The 21,300-nt window shown below is 48.2% G+C and overlaps 1 protein-coding gene across 1 annotated transcript; it reads right to left on the reverse strand.

Moving 5' to 3' along the window:
* Window positions 1–3,877: 3,877 nt before the first annotated feature.
* dhrs13b.2 (dehydrogenase/reductase (SDR family) member 13b.2) lies at window positions 3,878–21,239 on the reverse strand. Its single transcript, XM_015976432.3, has 8 exons — window positions 21,100–21,239; window positions 20,819–20,995; window positions 20,469–20,744; window positions 20,051–20,374; window positions 6,079–6,426; window positions 5,873–5,956; window positions 5,720–5,739; window positions 3,878–5,642 (listed from the first exon to the last, which is right to left on the reverse strand). The coding sequence occupies exons 1-8, from the start codon at window positions 21,143–21,145 to the stop codon at window positions 5,631–5,633; spliced, it is 1,287 nt and encodes a 428-aa protein (XP_015831918.3). The 5' UTR covers window positions 21,146–21,239; the 3' UTR covers window positions 3,878–5,630.
* Window positions 21,240–21,300: the final 61 nt, after the last annotated feature.

The raw sequence follows: 21,300 nt of genomic DNA on the forward strand, positions 1-21,300 counted from the left end.
TATTCTTTTACTGCTAAATTTGCAGAAAATACTATTTAACAGTCACATTCTGCACATATCTGTTTTCTCTGCTGTTGCTTTCAGTGTGTGTAAACCAGCTGCTGTGTGTCTCCTTTCAGGTGCAGACTGGTACCATCTGGTCCAGGCTGTTAGGACTGGAGACAAACCAGTAAGGTTACGTTGCTTCGTGTTTCCTCTGAAGGGCCTTTTCAACCAGAACTTGCTCAGCACAGCTTGACTTGGTTCGGCCCAGTTCCAAGGGGTTTCTATAATAGTAACAGGTACTAGGTTGACCCCTTTTTAAGAACCCACATCGTTGTGGTTCCAGGCTACCGTTCTATACAGGCCCAAAAATTCAACCCAAAAACAAAATGACCTGATGGACCTGAAGCCTCAAACTGACTTGCATGACATCATTTCACACAACACTCCAACCGAGCCCAACTGAATTTGGGTGTTCTTTTAGGTGCTTAACACATCAGGAGGAATACTAATGAGTCCACGGTGTCTGGTTTGAGCCGCGTTCCCCTCTCCTCTATTGTGCATCTAGCGACACTAAGGTCCATCTCTCTCTCTCTGCTATCCAAGTCTGGGTCAGCCCTCCTAATTAACTTAATTACCGTAAATCCTCTAATACAGGCAGCTATTGCCGGGTCTCCAATTTTGGCCGGTGTCGGAGTCAGCGGAGGTGAATAATGGCCGGTCTCTTATTGTGGCCGGGTGGAATGTGGTAACAAGCAAGTATGAGCGTCTCAGCAGCAGGGTTATAGTCCTCAAATCAACCAGCAGGAGGCAGTAGAGGTTCACGCAGACCTTTATTAGGCTTTTTCTTCAACGCTACAGACACGATCCTCTATCACGCTCCTACCACACAGAGTCACGGTGTCAGTTAACCATGCTAATTCAACCCGCTCCACAGAACACACATCACCTTCCCTGTGGCTTACATAACACTCACACAACACGCAAATCAGCACATAGGAACTAGCAGAACGATAGGAAACACATATAACACAATACCCAGAATGCACCTGGCTTACAACCCCAGCCAGGTCATTACACTATCAAGTTCAAAGAGAACGTGCTGATTATGCTGCAGAACACTCTGGAGAGCAGCAGTAGGGGGTGTATGAACTAGTCAACTTCACTATAGTGACTTTTTATGCCTGTCGTCGACTAGTCGCTGTCACGCGATAATGACCGGCAAGATGCAGCCCTCGGAAAAGACAGCAGCCTGCTGTCAGCAGGTGACAAGCTCCTGCGCTGGGGGGGGGGGGGGGGGGCAACGCGCTGTGCCAGACCGTAGGTACTGACACGCGATCGTTCATGTCGGTTCATTTCCTTTAATGTTTTCTGTCTTTTATTTGCGCCTGATGTGTTTCGCTGCTGTGGAGCGGGGCGCTTCAACTTGTCCTCTGACGCACAGATCACTGATACGGCCGGCAAGCAGGGAGTGCTCCGTTGTTTTAGCGGTCGGTAGATCTTTTAGAACTGCAGTTCAAAGGTAACTCATGAGGTGAATATATATGAACCCAGGTAGCAGTTTCTCTTTAGGACTGAGAGGAGATGCAGGAAGATAATAAACAGACAGGACAGAAAAATAGTCAAATAAAAACAAGTTAGTTTTTGTACCTGCTGGTTGCAACAAACAGACACCACTGAAGGTAATCAGAAGTGAGGAACAGAAAATGAAATAATTATTTTAATGTTTAGAGCAGCAGGAACTCCGAGAGGCTGCAGGTGCATCAGTGAGTTTGCGGCCGCTGCGCAGGGGGAGGGGGGAGAGGGCTGAAGCAGGGGGAGGGGGGAGAGGGCTGAAGCAGGGGGAGGGGGGAGAGGGCTGAAGCAGGGGGAGGGGGGAGAGGGCTGAAGTAGGATGCAGAAACTACCGTTGTTAAAAGAAATGTGTTTAACTTTGAAAATGTGGGCGTACTTTTAATTTTCAAAAACTCCAGCGAACCATTAGTTCATTTTGCTCAAATAGAAATAGAGGCCTGCCTCTAATACTGGCCCTCCTTCCAATAAAGGCCCGGAGCTTGATGAGCTTGAGTCAAATACAGGCCCGGGCCTGTATTAGAGGATTTACGGTAGTAGGCCCAAACTGACTCAACCCATCAGGCTTAGTAGGGTTGGACATGAGAACTCAATTCCAAGCCTACCAACCGGCTGAAAACCCAACGTCAGTCACTGACTGGTGGGGGAGGAGTCTCTGGCTGCTCCAGAGCAGGGGTCGTCATCTAATGTGCGTCAAGTGCCACATCGATATTTTTTAATAATTATGCGAGGGCTGGCAGTTGACGAGGAAGTAAGCAGGTGATCTCCTTCAGACCACAGGTGGGAGGCATAGAAAGACTGCTCTATGATCCATTAAAATGGAAAACCTTCCAAACCGTGTAGAGCCATACTGAGCCGGACGCATGTGGACCCAGGTAGGAAAGGTGCTAAATGGTCAGATTAGTGTCCGGGAGCAGACGGCAGCTCTATCTGCACAATGGAACCTCTTGAGCTGTTCAGCATCAGTTAATTATTCTCTAATAATTGGGACCCCCCAAGGCCCTTTACAACACAATCAGTCATTCACCCATTGTTACGGCTGCCAGCCTGACCAGTGGAGAGAAGCAGCAGAATCACCAAGTCCTGCTGAATCAGCCTGACACTGCCCCTCCTCCTCTCTCCCGGGCTGCTGAGGAGCACAGCTGCAAGGAATCTTCACTGATTGCCATCACCTGTATAAAAGGGCTGTGCCTTCAGTAGTCTGGGAGGCAGCAGTGCAGGGGTTCTGCTGTCCTCCTGGTTTTGTGTAGTTTTAACCCCTGTTCGTTTGGATTTGTTTGAGTTTTAAACTTTGGTTGGTTTTAACTCTAAAGGAGAAATTGTGGATGATCCAGAGGGATCTTTTGTGTGTTTGGTTTTTAAAAGGTTAACTCTGTTTGTGGCATTTTTACTGACCTCAGTTTGAAACACCTTCAGTTGTGGTAAAACTTTTAAAATGAGTTTTTACCAGGTGTTTTAGTCAGTAGAATGTTTTTAGACTTTTATCAACTTCAGGATTTTAAAACACCTTCGTTGCGGCAAAACTTTTAACATAAGTTTTTACCAGGTGTTTTATAGTTGATAATGCGCTTTGTAACGTTAACCTTTTTGAGAAATCAGTTTTGCTCGTGTTTTAATACCTTTTTGTACAAATAAACCCATTTTAAACTCCTCCACCAGTTCTTATGTTCTCCCCCTCCTTCACACTTTTAACATCTCATGTCGGGGACGTAACACCCATCCACACCCTGGTGGTGATGAGCTACCCTGGCGGGTTGGGTGTCTTGCTTGAGGACACAAAGACAGCTGCAGACTGAGCGGGGCTTGAACCTGCAACCTTCCGACTGCAGGGCGAGCACTAACTCCTGTGCCACCGTCGCCCTGATGGTGACAGTTTTGTGTTAGTTCAAGCTTCCCTGCTGGGATGTGTCAGCTCCTCTGGATACCGTGGTTCTCCGCTGGAATGCTCCCCCTGGCTTTTGGGGGGGGGGGCTCTGCTTCAAGAGAAGGTACGTCTGTGTCATGAATGAGGGCAGGAGTAGGACGTGGAGATTAGGAGGGATGTTATCTCTGAAGCCACATATCGGATTAGCTCATCCACTCGATCAGAGCTGAACCAAACGAAGAGCTTCAGACACAGCAACACTGAGATCTCACAGTCTTGGACTACGTGCGTTTTCATGCTCGGCCATGACATCTCTGGACTTGAACCAGTCTGCAGCCTGAGCAGAGCTGCTGCGTGCGTCATCTGCTTACAATCAGCAGCTTTGACACCCCCCCGCCCCGTTCTCAGGAGTGCCCACAGATTACGTGCTTCTCCGCAGCCTTTCCAAACGCTGGTCTCAAACAGAATCTGGTCTGGGCTTGGTGAACGTTCTCCTGCCTGCCTGCTTGCTGCTTCTGATGGTGAACACATGAGTGTGTGCTTGGCCCCGGCGCCTGGATGAGGAAGGGGTGATGTAATCCTGAAAAGGGGCCTCACTGCCCGTCAGAAGGCTGTTGATGCATGACTGAGCTTTGATACAGCGGGGAGAACGCACACGTGTGTGTGTGTGTGTGTGTGTGTGTGTGTGTGTGTGTGTGTGTGTGTGTGTGTGTGTGTGTGTGTGTGTGTGTGTGTGTGTGTGTGTGTGTGTGTGTGTGTGTGTGTGTGTGTGTGTGTGTGTGTGTGTGTGTGAATGACATCATCTCCACACACTGTTGCGTAACGATGATCAGTGTGTGTTAATAACAGATTCAGCTGTTTGAGCTGCTGCAGAGCTTTTTAGTCGGTCACATTTTTCAAGGAAAAGTGAATCTGTATGTTTTCATTGGTCTTATTTACTCTCTGGTTCTTTATTTCTGAGTTTTCCATCCAGTGCGTGAGCTCACTTCCTCGCAGCAAGTCTCCAGTGTCCTCTGTGCTGTAGACATTAGGGGCCTGTTCCCTTTCTCCTTATCTAATCCTTCCTCAGAGGACGCCGTGTCCAGACCAGCTGCCTCCATCTGCTCACTGGCTGATGTCTGCATCGGTTCAGAACCTCAAAGCAGCGTCCAGTCCTGGCCATCGAGGCCGAGGGCCACCATCCTGCATGCTTTAGAGGTTTTTCTGCTTCAATCCACCAGATTGGAATCAGTGGGTGATCAACAGGCTGGTGGAGAGCTCGATGGCCTGCCCAACAGACAATTCAACCATCAGGTCAGGTGTCCCTCGAGGACAAGGGTTGGACACGGGTCCAGTTTTAAAACCCTGAGTGGACACTTGTGACAAGAGCCTTTTCCTAAAACCTGACAGGGGCCCAGCAGTTTCCCCAGTAATCTCCTCATATCGCTCATCAGCATGAATCTCACAACAATCATCAAATCACTGACCAGGAGGATTAAAATGGAACTCTTAATCCATCCCAACCAGACCTGACTTATTAAAGGTCTCCATCACTGAGAAACCGTGTCATACTTGTTTATTCGCTCAGAGTTTCTCCTGCATCCTGAACCGTTCTCCCATCCTCACCGTCTGCTTCAGCCACGGAAACCAAACGACCGGGTCAGAAACGGCCAGTCGCTGCTACGTCACACAGACATTCTCCATCAACCTCCGATTTTCTTTACCTCTACTAGTTCATCTGTCCCGTGTGTGTGTGTGTGTGTGTGTGTGTTCTAGCTGCTTATACTGATCCAGGTTCGGTTGGAGGTTTCTTTTCCTGCTAAAAGGTGGTGTTCAACTGTTGCTACATGCTTGCTGTAAAGTCTAGTCTAGTCAGCGACTCGATGCAATTTGCTATAAGTCAAGTCCTGTTCCTATGCGGGTCATGCATGTGGAAAACCTCCCTCTCAGTAGGATTTACCCATCAGTGGTCATGAGGAAGTGCTGCTCCGCTTCACTCTTGGGACGAACGACACATTAAACAATCTTCTGTTCTGGTTTGAACAGTTTTAATAAACACAGATAAATACAATCAGTGCAAATCTAAAGTTTCACAGAAACCCAAATGACCGTATTTAAAGAAAAAAAGACAAAACTCGAACATGTGCTCCATCCTGATGTGAATCTGAATGAAGGAGGCGAGACAGAGTCGATCTCTGCTGATGCTGCTTGTGTCACGGCCTCAGAAAGGTGCTCAGAATGGTTTCTACTCCGAACACACACACACACGGTTTAAACACGCATTATTATTGTGTTCAGATCATTTGGTTGTTAACTTTTTACCTTCTTGGATCTTCCTCTAGCTGTGGAGGAGATAAATGACACCGTAGTTATTTGTTTAGCACCGCTCAATGTTTCACAGAATCATCCTGGAAGCAAAAAGGGTGTAAAATCCACTTAACCTGCTAATTTATGTGGAAAATCTCCCTCACTCACCTGAGTGCAGGTGACGCAGCATCAGCACCAGCAGTGTGAGAAGGATGATGCTGAGGGTGAGGGGAAACAGCCAGCTGCTTGGCTCTACACAATCCAATTCAAAGATACTTTATTGATCCCAGAGGGACATTACAGCAAAAATGAGACTCAGCTGACACCTGGTGGTAGCTCATGGTACGGCACCACTCCTATTGCACTGCACTCACCTTTGACTATAAGGATGAAGCTTTTCTTGATGGGCATCCTGAGGGACTTATGGGAGACGCTGCATATAAACTGTCTCCCTGATGCCTTGGGCGAAGGCTGGAGGTAGAAGAAGGCTGACATGGAGAACGTCATGTCCTGGTTTTGTTTGTGGCTGGACAGCAGGATGTTAGGAACCACCTTAGGGAGGGGAACCCCGACCCGATGACCCAGCGGAGATGGGTCCTGCTCATGCCACTCAATATCCACATCCAGAGGGTAGTAGTTCTCCGCCTCACAAATCACCTTGTGATCACTACCTTCCTGCAGTGTGACTGTGGGGCCCACATTGAGGGAGACACGGGGAGGCTCTGAGAGGAGGAAGGAGAAAAATCATCTTCAACCCAAATACAGGAGCTGGAAGCTGGAACGCAATTATGAAAATGTCAGTTGACCAAATGAAAACAAACTGCTTCATTTAGATGTGAATGCTGGGCAGTGTGACGCTCCGTCCACATCTCATCCTGGTGTGGCTGATTGGCTGCACCTGGTGGTAAGGCGCTTCCTGTTTTCAGTGTTGCACTACGTGAAGCTGCTTGGTGTTTGGGGCTCGCTAAAACTGATTTAATTTCTCTGCACTAGGATATCTCTGAGTTATTGTAGCACATAAGCACGCTAAAACACACATTTTCTGTTGTTCCACCTAGCTTTTAGGGAACCATTTGAGTCTGCACGCAGTTTATTTGGTGTTGAACGGATTGCTCGTTCAGTTAGCTTAGCCTCAGCTTTGCTATGGCTACTTCTGTCTCTGCGTCTCCGTCTCCTATCTCTTGCTCTCTGTGTCAGATGTTTAGTTACTCCACTGCCTCCTTTAGTGATAATGGTACGTGTAATAAATGTAGCATTTTTGTAGCTTTGGAGGCGAGGGTGTCGGAATTGAAGTCCCGGCTCCGTGCTGTTGAAAAACCCGTAAACAGCCGTAGCTACTTAGCTAGCGCGGGGCTAACTAGCTCAGAACCACCCCGTAGCGATCCTCCAGCAGAACCCGAGCAGCTGGGACCTCAGGCCGGCTGGGTGACGGTACGCAGGAAGCATAGAACCCAGCCCGTGGGCCACCACCAACCCGTCCACGTTTCTAATAGATTTTCCCCGCTCAGTGACGCACCCACTGACAAGCCGACTCTGATCATTGGCAGCTCCATAGTCAGAAAGGTGGCATTAGAGACTCCAGCAACCATAGTTAAACGTTTACCTGGGGCCAGAGCGGGCGACATTAAATCTTATCTGAAACTGCTGGCTAAGGATAAGCGTAAATACAGTAAGATTGTTATTCACGCTGGCGGTAACGACACCCGTTTGCGCAATTCGGAGGTCACTAAAATTAATGTGGGGGATTTTAATATTCGTGTGGACATTGAAAATGATAGCCTCAATGTAGCCTTTAGTAATATCTTAGACTCAATTGGTTTTACTCAAAGAATACATAGCTCCACCCACTTCTGCCATCATACATTGGACCTTGTTCTGACTTATGGCATAGAGTGTGAGGAAATAACAATCTTTCCACATAATCCAGTGCTCTCGGACCACTTTCTGATAACCTTTGAGTTTTTTATAACTGAGTTCTCGAGACAAGAAAGTAAATTTCACTATAGTCGGTCTCTATCTGACAACGCAGTTGCGTCTTTTAAATCAACTGTTCCATCTTTACTGTCCTCAGCATCTCAGAGGCATGTAGCAGATGGCAATATTTTCAGTTCTAGCCCCTCACAAATTGATGCCTTAGTTCATCATGTTAATTCCTCTTTACGTGTGGCATTAGATGATGTTGCCCCTTTAAAAAAGAAGGTAATTAGGGACAGGAAGTTGGCTCCCTGGTTTAATTCTCATTTACGAGCCTTAAAACAAAACTCTAGGAAATAGGAGACAACATGGCGCTCTACGCACCACGAGGACGCCTACCTATCCTGGAAAAATAGTCTTGTGCTTTATAAAAATAAGCTTCGACAAAATAGAACTGCTTATTTTTCAGCATTAATTGAGGAGAATAAGCATAATCCTAAATTTCTTTTCAGTACAGTTGCTAAACTTACACAGAATCATAGCTCTGAGCCATCTATTCCCTTAGCCCTCAGCAGCAATGACTTCATGGGATTTTTTACAAGTAAAATTAATTCTATTAGAAACAAAATCTTTAGCATCCTCCCTAATGTGATTTCTTCTTCCTCAGTAAGTGAGGCAGCATCAGAGGTGACTGTAGAACCTCATCTGTGCTTGAACCGTTTTGATCCAGTTGAGCTTTCAGAGTTATCAAAAATATTAGCTTCATCTAAACCTTCCACTTGCATTTTGGATCCAATCCCAACCAAATTATTTAAAGAAGTATTTCCTTTGCTTACTGCTCCCATTCTAAATATAATCAATCTATCCTTAGTAAATGGGTATGTACCACAGGATTTTAAGGTTGCTGTAATCAAACCTTCACTTAAGAAGCCTTCTCTGGATCCAGATGACCCAATGAATTATAGACCAATATCTAACCTTCCATTTTTATCCAAAGTCCTGGAGAGAATAGTGGCCATCCAAGTATGTGAGAATTTAAACACTAATGCTCTGTTTGAGGAATTTCAGTCTGGTTTTAGAGAGTATCACAGCACTGAAACTGCATTAGTGAGAGTTAAAAATGATATTCTCATGGCCTCAGATAAGAATCTTGTGTCTGTTCTAGTCTTGATAGATCTCAGTGCTGCCTTTGACACAGTTGACCACAATGTTCTTTTAGAAAGACTTGAACATGTTGTAGGGATCAAAGGAACAGCGTTAGGCTGGTTTAAATCCTACCTGTCTGACAGATTTCATTTTGTAAATGTACATGACAAATCGTCTTCATACTCCAGGGTTACTTGTGGAGTACCACAGGGTTCAGTGCTTGGACCAATTATTTTTACTATATATATGCTCCCAATTGGTAAAATCATTACAGCATAGGATAAACTTCCACTGTTATGCTGATGATACTCAGCTATATTTATCCATTAACCCTGATGAACCTAATCGGTTGGGTAGATTACAGGCTTGTCTTGAGGACATAAAAAATTGGATGACTCTAAACTTTGTGCTTTTAAATCAAGACAAGACGGAAGTTCTCATCTTTGGACCAGAAATCCAGAAAAGGAAATTGCTTAGTCAATCACCTGACCTGAATGGCATTACATTAATCTCCGAGAACGTTGGTTACGTATTGTAACCCCAGATTCTATGAGTCTAGTCGCAGCCCTTAAGCTAGCTGCTATTGGAAGGATGATCTCCGCATCAGCCAATCATGAAGAGCTTAAATGTACGCCCACCAATAGTGGGCCCCCTCGTGGTATATAACCGCAGTGACCCCAATGCTCACCTCCAATGGCTCTTATTCCCATCATAACCAGTGGGGCCAGTGGCTTAAGGGCTGCGACTAGACTCATAGAATCTGGGGTTACAATACGTAACCAACGTTCTATTTCGTCTAGTCTTAGCCCTTAAGCTAGCTGCTGTTGGAATAAAGCGCAGCTGGATGGGTTTACGCCCCACTGGTTAACACAACCAATGGACACACCCAATCAAATCTCCTCTAGTGGGGGACGTTCAGCCTCAGACCACGCTTAAAGACTGAGGCAGCCACGATAAAAGAGGGGCCCCCACTAAAAAACATCACCCACAAGAGGATGAAATTCATCTCAGCAAGGCCAATGAGGTGCCATAAGCATTCATTTAGCCTGCTGGGGTCCAAGCACTGAACGAGTGATGGAACCTGAAGACACATCTCGTAAATAATAACGAGTAAAGGAACAGGGTGAAGCCCATGAAGCAGCCTGAGAAATGTCTTCCATTGACACACCACTGAGGAGCACCATTGAAGAGGAAATCCCTCTGGCTGAGTGAGCCCTGAGTGCCTCAGGGGAATCCTGCCCTGATGATGTGTAAGCGAGGAAAATGGCGTCACACAGCCAGTGTGAAAAACGCTGGGTCGACAGCGCCTGACCAAGGGAAGACTCCCTGTAGTGCACAAACAGGTTTTGTGAGCAACGAATCCCTGAAGTGCATGACACATATCGTGCAAGCGCGCGCACCGGGCAGAGAAGGTGAGAAGCCGCCTCCTCCTCAGAATTATGGGGAGGAGGAAAAAGTTCAGCCAATGAAATTGACCTGGATTTGAAGGAAGCATTAATGTTTTTGGGCACAAAGGCTGGGTTGGGGCATAAAACAGCAGACCCGCCATCTTCCCGGATCCTGAGGCATGCGGGAGCCACTGAGAGGGCGGTTAGGTCACTCACTCTCTTAACTGATGCTAGCGCCAGCAGCAATGCAGTTTTAAGTGACAGGAACTTGAGTGAGACCTGCTCCAAGGGCTCAAATGGATAAGCCACGCAGAACCACCGTTAGATCCCATTGGGGAAAAAGCGGGCGGGACACAGGTCTGTTCCTTCTGACACCTTTTAGAAAATGTTTTGTGAGGGGATGATTGAAAACAGATCTATCTCCAAAACCCTGATGACAGGATGAGGTAGCTGCAGCATGTTTTAACAGTGCTGAATGTGAGGTCCCTGTCCATCAGTATCTGCAGAAACGATAGGACATCCGCCAGCTGGCAGGAGAGCGCTTGAACATTCCGTTCTGTGCACCATTTCTGGAAAGCTGCCCATTTAGCAGCGTAAGATGCAATGGTAGAGGGTGCCCGCGCACTCTGAATCGTGGCGACCACATCATGCGGCAGCCCAGAAGCCTCTAAGCGTGACCGCTCAGCGGCCAGACCCACAGCCGTTGGCCTATTTCCGGAGGATGTTTGATTATCCCATCCGCCTGGAGAAGGGCATCCGCCCTCCACGGGAGCCTCCACGGGGAGCCGGACACTAGCGCTTGCAGGTCTGGAAACCATGACGCGGACAAGCGTCTGGGAGCCACCAGAATCACCGAGAGCTGTTCCGACCGAAGTCGGTCCAGGAGACGGGGAATCAGAGGGACTGGTGGAAATGCATAAAGGAGCGTTCGAGGCCAGGGCTGGTGTGAGAAGGCGTCCGCCCCGAGCGGTGGTCCGTCCCGGGTCTCAGGGAAAACCACAGGCGACACTGAGCGTTTTCGCGAGCCGCGAACAGATCCACAGACGGTTCCCTGAACCTGATCCAGATCTGTGATATCAGTGCAGGATGTAGACGCCAGTAGGAGTCGCGGGGTCCCCCTCTCGACAGGATGTCTGCCGCTACATTCAGGACCCCCGGAATGTAGATGGCTCTGATGGACAGCAGGTGGACATGTGTCCAACACAGTAAATCTGTGGCGACACGCAACAGTGGGAGGGATCGAACTCCCCCTTGGCGATTTATGTAGGCTGCCGCCACCCGGTTGTCCGTGTGAACTTCGACATGACAGCCCTCGAGAAGGGCAGCAAAGTGTCTGATCACATTCCTCACTGTCATAAGCTCCAACACATTTATGTGCTCGTGCGTGTGGGAGGGCCAGCGATCTGCCGCCGTATGGGACAAGCACGTGCCCCCCCACCCCGACAGTGACGCATCCGTAAAAACAGATACGTGTGACGCAGGACGTCCGATGGGAACCCTGCGTGAGAGGATGCAGGGGTTCCCCCAGTGAGCGAGGTCCCCGCCCACTGAAGGGGGAATCCTCAACATACGTCTCTTCTGACGTATCGGGTGTACCCGGAGGCGGATGAACCAACATTGCAAGCGCCTCGTGCGCAGCAAGCCTAGCAGCACCACTGAATGGGCTGCAGACATCATGCCCAGGAGTTTCATGACTAACAGGGCTCTCACGATCTTGCGGGGTTGTACACGGGAGATCACCGTGGAGAGATCTGCCGCTCTTGCAGGCGACAAACGTGCTCTCACTAGGGAGGCGTCCAACTCCACCCCGAGATACACAATCGACTGGGATGGAAGGATGGGGCTCTTTTCCCAGTTTATAGAAAACCCTAGGGTTGACAGATGCTCTGTCAACCTCCTGGTTTGCTGTGACGCCTAGTCCTCGGACCGAGCGCACAGGAGAAGATCGTCCATGTAAAATAAAACCCTCATTCCCGACGTGCGCAGTGGCTGCAGCGCGGTCTCCAGACATTTGGAGAAGGTGCGCGGGGCTAGCGAGTAGCCGAAAGGGAGGCGATTGAACTGATATTGAACTCCCTTGAACGAAAAACGCAAAAACTTCCGGTGGTTTGGAATTACTGGTATGTGGAAGTATGCGTCTTTCAGGTCGATTGACGTGAACCAATCCCCGGGGCGCACGTATTCCAGGACTTGTCTCATCGTTAACATGCGGAAATGCATTACTGCTATGGAGCAGTTGAACAGGGACAGGTCGAGAATTGGTCTCATTCCTCCCGACTTCTTCTGGACTACGAAGTAGCGGGAGTAGAAGCCCGAGAGCTCTTGTCCGCGAGGGACTCGGGAAATAGCTTCCTTGGACCGAAGTTCCCGCAAATTCAGCTCTAGGGCCTGAGACTGTACTTGCGATGTGAACGTCGTCTCCACGATCCCATTGAAGGGAGGTGGAGTGGCCTGAAAATGAAGTGTGTGACCACAATGAATGGTGTCCGAAATCCATTTGCTCATGATACAAAGGCGGCGCCACTCGTGCGCGCGTTCCGACAGTGGACGCGTGTGCGCGGTCACGTAAACAACGTCTGAGGGCTGTGCATGCGCCCTTACCGCCGTCGCCCGTACCAGAGAACTGGGGCGACCCATGGAGGGCTGCGCTCGAAAGGGCGAGTGCGAAACGGCTGGAACAGGCTGGTCCGCACCGCGGAGCGTGGAGTCCGAAAGTGAAGGACGAGTGGGAGCCGGGCCCGTGCACGGGGGGGACAGAGTGCCAGCGGATGGAGCCGTGCACTGTGCCGCCGTGCGCAGTCGAGACAGCGACCTGACATCCCGCCCCACCCAACGGTGTGGGGAGAGCGGGAAGAGTTGGGCCTGGCCGGCTGCTGGGGCCGGAGCGCAAATGGAGTGCACCCTTACGGCTGGCCGTGTATTATGACTGCCTGCAGAAACATGTATGCGTGCAGCAGTGCTTGGTGTGGGGAACATGTGTGAGAACTCGGCAGAGGATTCTGCGGAGGACTGTAGGATTGTGCTCTTTGAGTGACGTTTTTTGGGTTTTATTTCAAAACCAACAACAACATCAGAACAATCATTAACACACACATTCCCCCCAAAGAGTCACTTCCGTGGCTGCTTTCGGCGAGGCTCCTGCACCTGGGACTGCCAAGACGGCGTCTGTGGGCCCCGCCGGAACCGTTGTCTGCCATCTCGCTGGTCCCGCTGATGTGGAGCCGAAGCGGGAGGCCGGCTCCGTGGAGCGGGCGGTGCAGCTGGGAGTCTGAAGCTTCCGCGCCGTTCGTCCCATCCTCTGGCGGAACGACCTGAGTGCGAGGCTGACCGAGGGTGGACCAGGTCTCGCACCGTAGCCGATAGTTCGGCCGTCTTCTGAGCCCTCTCAATGACGCCCCTAAGATGGGGACCCAAACAGAACATCGGTGGTGATGGGGCCATCCAGCATCTCCCTTTGCAGATGTTCCGGAATGGAGGGCAGGGCCTTAAGCCAAATCGCTCGCTGGATGAGGGTCTGCCAGGCAGCGATGCGAGCAGAACCGGTGAGCACAGCAGCACACAGATTGAGGATAGCATCAGCAGTCTTAGAAATGACGGCTTTCGACTCCTCGGGAGCTTCCAGCTCCTCCATCATCTTTGAGACGCCGAAGGCAAGAAGGGCGATGTTATTTCCTGCAGCGCCGGTCTGAAAGGCACACTGATGTGCGCGGTCGGTGAGCCGCGTCAGCAGCTGGTCATGTTTTGAAACGGGAACAGCTCGCGGGCCAGCGAGGTGGTTCTTGTCGCCGAACAGCGAGGCCAAGTCCGGCTCTAGCGGAGGAACGGACGGCCAGCCTTGGTCGGAAAACCCCTCGACCTTGGTGATGGGCGCATACGTGGAGACTGGCGCCTTGAGCTTGGAAGGCTCGGAGAAGGCGGCAGACCAGCAGCTCATAGCAGCGGGGAAGCGTGGCCAGATAGGGTCTGGACAGCATGTCTGAGTTGCCCCGAAAATTCCCGCCAAATCATCCGCTTCAGGCGGGGCTGGTTCTGGCACAGCTAGCCCCTTGCGGGCTGCTGCCGCAGAAATGATGGCGGGCAGCTCCTGGAGCAGTGCTCTTACTGCTGGCAGGGAGGAGCGAGAAGCCACTGGGGCAGAAGGACCCGCTGAGCGAAGCTCGTCGACCTCCGTTATGTCTAGGAGGGATGCCGCCTCATCGTAGTTCTCGCTGTCGGTGACATCATCCAGCCGGTTGAAGCAGGCCGGCTCCTGACCGGCGTCGAAGAAATCCAAAGCCTCGTCCAGCGGGTACGAGTCAGCCACCGGAAATTCTTCGTCGGCGGCGGGAGTGAAGTACTCGACCCGGCTAATCTTCTCCGCCACGGGCAGAGCGGCACAGAACGGGCACGAGGCCTGCCGGGTCAAGGCCAGGCCAGCGTGGTGAGCCCTGAGACAGACCTCACACTTAGCGTGCAGGTCGCCGCTGGAAATGGAGCCCGTCTGGCAGGTCGGGCAGGGTCTGGCGTCGCTGGACATGGCTGGTAAGTTGTCTTCTTGGATAATTTTGCTCTTTCAGGATAATATTTGCTCTTTAAGGAATCTCTCAAGCTTGGCATGAAGAGAAAAAGGAGGTGAGCAGTGGGGTCACTGCGGTCAGTAGCGGTTTTAGGCACGGGCAGACAGGGCAGTTGCCCGGGGCGGCATTTTTTCATGACACAAAAGGGGCGCACAAGCGCTGAGTAAAAAAAAAAAAAGAAAGAAAGAAACCTGCGCCGCACCGAGGTTTTCTATTATCTGTCAGACGACAGTGTCTGGATTGGAAACAGCAAGTTGGCGCCCCCTGCAGCTGCAGGCGCTCCGTGCACCGTGTGTGTATGAAGAAGAGGAAGGGGAGGGGTGCGGCTGGGGAATTCACCTCTGGGTGGGTCCAAATGAAATGAGCGGGTAGGGGCTGAATCAACTGTATCAACATGGCTAAAGTCAATCACATCTTGATGTTCTTCCACATTTCATTCATAATATCATCAACACAGGCCTATCATTCTTTCAGGTGTTTCTGAATTGTGTGAAATGGCCGAATAAAAAAAGGAAAAACAAAACGATTTTGTGGTCACCCCCCCCCCATCAAGGTCTAAATGTTTAGTCCTGACTAAAGGAAACTTATTGAGTCAAGAGCCAAACAGAAGAGATGAACATAAAAAGGCTAAAACCACCAGGTGCCCGATTCAGGAGAAAAAAGAAAAAAAGAGCAGAAAGATAAAGGTATGTAGCTCTCATGATGCATGTTTTCAATTTTTTGAACCAGTTAACTGGGATTTTAACGGTTAAATTCGGTCAACTAATTGCTAACAGAGCTAATAGGGCTGAAATATTGAAACGAATATTCAAATTGTTCGAAAAAATTCCTTCGTTTTTTACTGATTCAAACTAGGATTTGTTAAATGCTCGCTGCAGCCTGTGGCCTGCCTGAACAACAACAAACACATGTTGATCATGTTCTCATAATAATAAATAAAACAACTCTACAAGCAGAAGAAAACTCCCCAGTCACCACTAACTATCCTGTTTATTTATTGCAGATGGCTGCACTGATTATTTTTTACCTGATTTGTTCTGTAAAAGTTGGCATTTTTGTTATACAGTTTTTATTATGTCAGTTTAAATTACAATTTCAGAGTCAATTCTAAAATATTATGGATCATGATAAAGATCTGTTGGAGATCTACCCCAACTTTTGGACTGCTCTGCCAGTCACTGTGGCTCCAGCTGAGAGGAGCTTTTCAAAACTTGATCAAGTCATACCTGAGGTCAACTATGTTTCAGGGGCGGCTCACTAACCTGGCTCTGATTAGTATCAATCACTCAGTAGGGGAGCAGATTTCATATGATGACATTATTGATGACATTGCATCAAGGTTAGGTTTTAATTTTAGTTTGTTTTCTGTTCTAAGTGCAATGCTGTAGTGATTATCTTTAGTTTGTTATGTGTGAAATATTTTTGCTATTTAGAATATTTATTATATATTATGTACATATATTCTTAATATTTAGTTAGTTTAGTTGTTTTTGTATATTTGATTCTATATATTTTGATACAGTGTATAATGTATATTGCTTTACATTCTCACAACTTCATAGTAATTAATGTAAATATGTGCAACTTAGAAAAATGAATGTTCAATAGTCATTCTAATAAAACATGCCTGTTTGTAGAAAACGTGTGTGTTCGTGCGGGTGGGGTGGTGTGGTGGTGGTGGTGGTGGCGGTTGGGGGGGTGGGGGGTGGGGGTGGGGGGCTCAAAGGGGGCCTCGCCCGGGGAGTAATTCCATGTAGAACCGCCACTGACTGCGGTTATAAACCACGAGGGGGCCCACTATTGGTGGGTGTACATTTAAGCTCTTCATGATTGGCTGATGCGGAGATCATCCTTCCAATAGCAGCTAGCTTAAGGGCTAAGACTAGACGAAATAGAACAAAATAAGGAACCTTGGTGTTATTTTTGATCAGGACATGTCATTCAAATCCCAGGTTAAACGGGTTTGTAGGATTTCCTTTTTCCACCTTCGGAATATTGCTAAGATTAGAAGCATCCTTTCCAGGAGTGATGCTGAAAAACTAGTTCATGCATTTATTACATCAAGACTGGATTACTGTAATCCATTACTCTCAGGAAGTCCACAGAATGTAGTTAAAAGTCTTCAGCTTGTCCAAAATGCTGCAGCTAGAGTTCTGATGAGAATTAAAAACAGAGATCATATCTCTCCTGTCTTAGCTTCCCTACATTGGCTACCTGTTAAATTCAGAATAGATTTTAAGATCCTTCTTCTCACATATAAAGCTCTTAATAATCAAGCTCCATCATACATCAGTGATCTGATTGTTCCATACGTTCCTAACCGAGCACTTCGCTCTCAGACTGCTGGTTTACTGGTGGTTCCCAGAATATCTAAAATTAGGATGGGAGGCAGATCTTTTAGTTATCAGGCTCCTCTCCTGTGGAACCAGCTCCCAGCTTTAGTCTGTGAGGCAGACACTTTGTCTACTTTTAAGAATAGGCTTAAAACATTTTTATTTGATAGGGCCTATGGTTAAAATCTGATGTTAGCCTAAATCTGGACAAGTGGGGGAGTAGAGGGAGGTGGAGTGTATAGTCGGTAAAGACGGCTCTCCCTTGCCCTGCCTCCAACATGCCTCCATCTAAATAGGATAGATTATCCAGAGTTATCTCTGTAGTTATGCTGCTATAGGCTTAGACTGCTGGAGGACACACTGACCACTTTCCACACTCTACTGCTTTCTTCTACAATCTGCTCTTTAATTGTACTATTTCCTGCTATTTCAGCTGTTAACTTTATTTTCTCTCTAAGTGTTTCTCTCCCCAGAAGAAGCTACAACGATGTTCTGCTGAGCTGTGGTGGCCTCTTGGAGGGGGCCATCGTCTAGCACACTGCTGCTAACCACTAATACATTCTCCCTCTCCTGATAATAACTTTTTGCTTTCCTTGACGTTGGATGTGCTACTACTAGTTTACCCATTTAATTATAGATCCACTAGGATAAATACAATAAAGTTTACCTCTCGCCAAATAGAATATTTACTAAGAAATCACAATATAACTATAGACACATTACTTTGTCTTGTGTGCGTGCGTGCGTGCGTGCGTGCGTGTGTGTGTGTGTGTGTGTGTGTGTGTGTGTGTGTGTCTTCTCCATCCCCAGTGAGTCGTGGAGGATGGCTGCTTATACTGAGCCAGGATTCTCTGGAGGTTTCTTCCTGTTAAAAGGGAGTTTTCCTCTCCACTGTCGCTTTATGCTTGCTTAGTATGAGGATTGCTGTATAGACACTGACACTAGTCAGTGACTTGATGCAATTTGCTGGGTTCCTTATATAGGAAACATTATTTCTGATTGGCTTAATGAACTGACCTGAATTGGAATGTTTATTATGTGAAGTGCCTTGAGACGACTCTTGTCGTGATTTGGCGCTTTATAAATAAACTTGAATTATTGTTTTATGGTTTCCTTATTGCAGCTGACAGCTGAAACGACCATCAGCGATAAAACCAAGGATTCTAATTAGGGATAGACCAATATATCAGGTGGCCGATGGTTACGTTTTAATGGCATCTGCTGATATTACTTCCTTACATTTGAAGACAAGCTTACCCTCAGGCAAAACGCAAAAGTACAAAAATTTAGAATTTCCTGAATAACATCTGCACAATGAATGCTCTGAAAATGATTTTCAATACATTTCTTTGTATATTCCAGTTTTGAACATTTAATACTTGGTCAGTTAAGTGATTTGTTTGATTAACTTTAGATGTCTGATTTGAACACTGAGCGGTGCACAAAATTAAGATTTTACAGTATTCAAAACATGATTCAGATCTAATACATTTTGTCCATCGACCGATGTTATTAGTGACATCTTAGAATGCAAATAAGGTGAATAACATTTAGATATCAGCCATGAAAATCGACCCCAAAGATGGGCCGCACATATCGGCCATCGACTGAGCGTAACCTCTAGATCGGCATTGGTAGCTGCCATAGAAAAACCCAAATCGGTCCACCTTTAATTGTAATAAAAGAGTTCTGGCCCGGAGTTTTGATTTGGAAAAGGGTAGAATGCCTTCTCCGGGTCAGGGATGAGGGCCTGCCCCAAGTGGAGGAGTTTAAGTATCTCGGGGTCTTGTTCACGAGTGAGGGAAAACTGGAGCGTGACATCGATAGGCGGATTGGTGCTGCATCTGCAGTGATGCGGGCGTTGTACCGGTCTGTCGTGGTGAAGAGAGAGCTGAGTCAGAAGGCGAAGTTCTCGATTTACCGGTGGATCTACGTTCCTACCCTCACCTATGGTCATGAGCTTTGGGTAGTGACCGAAAGAACGAGTTCACAGATACAAGCGGCTGAAATGAGTTTTGTCCGCAGGGTGTCTGGGCTCTCCCTTATAGATAGGGTGAGAAGCTCAGTCATCCGGGAGGGGCTCAGAGTAGACCCGCTGCTCCTCCACATTGAGTGGAGCCAGTTGAGGTGGCTCGGGCATCTGGTCAGGATGCCTCCTGGACACCTCCCTGGTGAGGTTTTCCAGGCACGTCCAACAAGGAGGAGACCTAAAGGTAGACCCAGGACACGCTGGAGGGACTATGTCTCTCACCTGGCCAGGGAACGCCTTGGGATTCCCCCGGAGGAGCTGGCCCAAGTGGCTGGGGAGAGGGAAGTCTGGGCCTCTCGCCTTAGGCTACTGCCCCCGCGACCCGACTCCGGATAAGCGGATGAAAATAGATGGATGGATGATTGATGGAGTTAAGTTTATAGTTTAGTTCTGCACACTTTAATCAAACATCTAGCGTAGATCCTCGTGGATGATTAAACGTGTTTTCTGCATGTCATTAATAAACAGTGCAGTGGCCACTTGTCCATAAAACTTAAACACAAAATAATCAAGTACTTTCAAATGGCCACTGGGCTACGTCGAGGGTTAGGCTTTACGTACGGAGAAAAGAAAGGTTTCAAACAAAGCGATGCCCATGCCGAAATAGCGTTTGGTGGTGGTTTGTTCACTCAAGCAGCAAGAGCACAGCTTTTTGTGTCCTCTCTGTCTCTGTGTGGTAAAAAACCATGTTCCCCCGCAGCCCTGGCTGCTCCACCCTCCTTCACCTATTTATACAATAATCACCCACACCTGACCAATAAACAATAAACTAATTAGCCTAAATAATGAATAAAAAGCATAATGCAAAACAAACAGATTACCTTTAGCATAAAATAAAGAAAATAAGCTAGGCTATAACTTAAGCCTAAGAAACTAAAGAGCTCCAGCAGTGTTGGGTGAAAATGCACCATGCTGTGGATGCTAAAGTGTTTTCTGACAAATCTGAAATTACAAAACTGTGAGAGTCCCTCTTTTCTCACCCTCAATGAGCAGATTTACATCCACGCTCGCAGACAGCGGGTTCACCTGCACAGAACACACGTAGGTTCCTTCAGAGCTCATTTTGGTGAAGGGGAGGGAGTAGGAGGCGTCTCCTCCTGCCAGAGCCTTCAGTGCCACACCTGATCCCTGCCTGGAGCGTCCGGTGTGGCTGAACAGTCGGGTCCTCTCCCCGCGGCGTTGCCAGTGCCACTCCACAGTGGTGTTTGCTCCCCGGTGGTCCACACTAAACTGGCAGTGGAGCTTTTGTTCAGATCTCAGGCTGGTTTTCACCAGTGGTGTTTCTGTTTTCATTACCATGGCAACTGTGAGACCAGATGGACAAAGACAGAACACAGAGAAACACCATCAAAGAACCAGAACTGGAGCTGTTGGCATTATGGAGTGAAACTAACTGACCTGATGTAGTGAGCATCTGTCCATCAGTGATGGGAACCCAGCTGAGGTAGTCCTGCTTTCCTGGTGGAGGCTGGTCAGACGGGTGTCTGAGGAAGCCGAGCACAGTGAAAAGGCCCTGGTTGTGTTTGAGAGAGACGGAGAACCAGTGGTTGTACTCCCTGGCCTTCTGACTGGGCCAGTGGACATAGATGCCCTGTGTGCTGTATCTACGCAGCTCACACTCCAGCTGTTCTGCCTCCACTCCCTCCACATAGTGCCGCATGTCCACCTTGGACCCTGCAGCAGAACACAGAAGAGTAAGGTGCAACCGTTGTCAGGTGTGTAATGGTGACCTGTGTCAGGTGGCTTACCTGTGACCTGAAAAGTGATGGTGCGTAGATCTACAGGAGCTTCTCCTGTCTGACCAAACTGCAGCACAGCATTTCTGGGGATCCGCTGGGTCTCTCTATGTCCTTCATTGTTCATAATCACCTGTTCATCTGTGAAGTGACAGGGCAGCCATAGTATCTGCTGGCTACAGTAGACCCCTGGAGACAGACCAACAACTCAAAGCAGCTGATCCGAGTGGGCTTCCTCCAAAAACACAAACTGTCCCCACACTCGCAGGGATACAAGCCTTCTGAAGACTTACCTGTCCAGATAAAACCGTAAATAAGAATCCTGCAGGGTGGAACCATGGTTATTCATCAGATCTACTGATCCTTGTTCCTGCTTCATTCAGCTGCACATTTATTCTCAGAACACTTTCGCTTTCATTTACAACGAAAAAAAACCTGCTTTGCATGCAGCTGCATCACGTGACGAGCAGAGACAGTTTCACAAGGAGAAATAC

This window comes from Nothobranchius furzeri, chromosome 13 (genome assembly GCF_043380555.1).
Source record: "Nothobranchius furzeri strain GRZ-AD chromosome 13, NfurGRZ-RIMD1, whole genome shotgun sequence".
In the NCBI taxonomy this organism is placed as follows: domain Eukaryota; kingdom Metazoa; phylum Chordata; class Actinopteri; order Cyprinodontiformes; family Nothobranchiidae; genus Nothobranchius; species Nothobranchius furzeri.

Bases quoted from the DNA above. Each gene is read 5' to 3' on its own strand.
- dhrs13b.2 (XM_015976432.3), bottom strand. From the start codon at position 21,145: ATGGTTCCACCCTGCAGGATTCTTATTTACGGTTTTATCTGGACAG. The intron at 20,375-20,468 runs GTCAGTTAGTTT...CTGGTCTCACAG, and splicing joins ACAGATGCTCACTACATCAG to TTGCCATGGTAATGAAAACA. The intron at 5,740-5,872 runs GTGAGTGAGGGA...TCTCCTCCACAG, and splicing joins GCTGCGTCACCTGCACTCAG to CTAGAGGAAGATCCAAGAAG.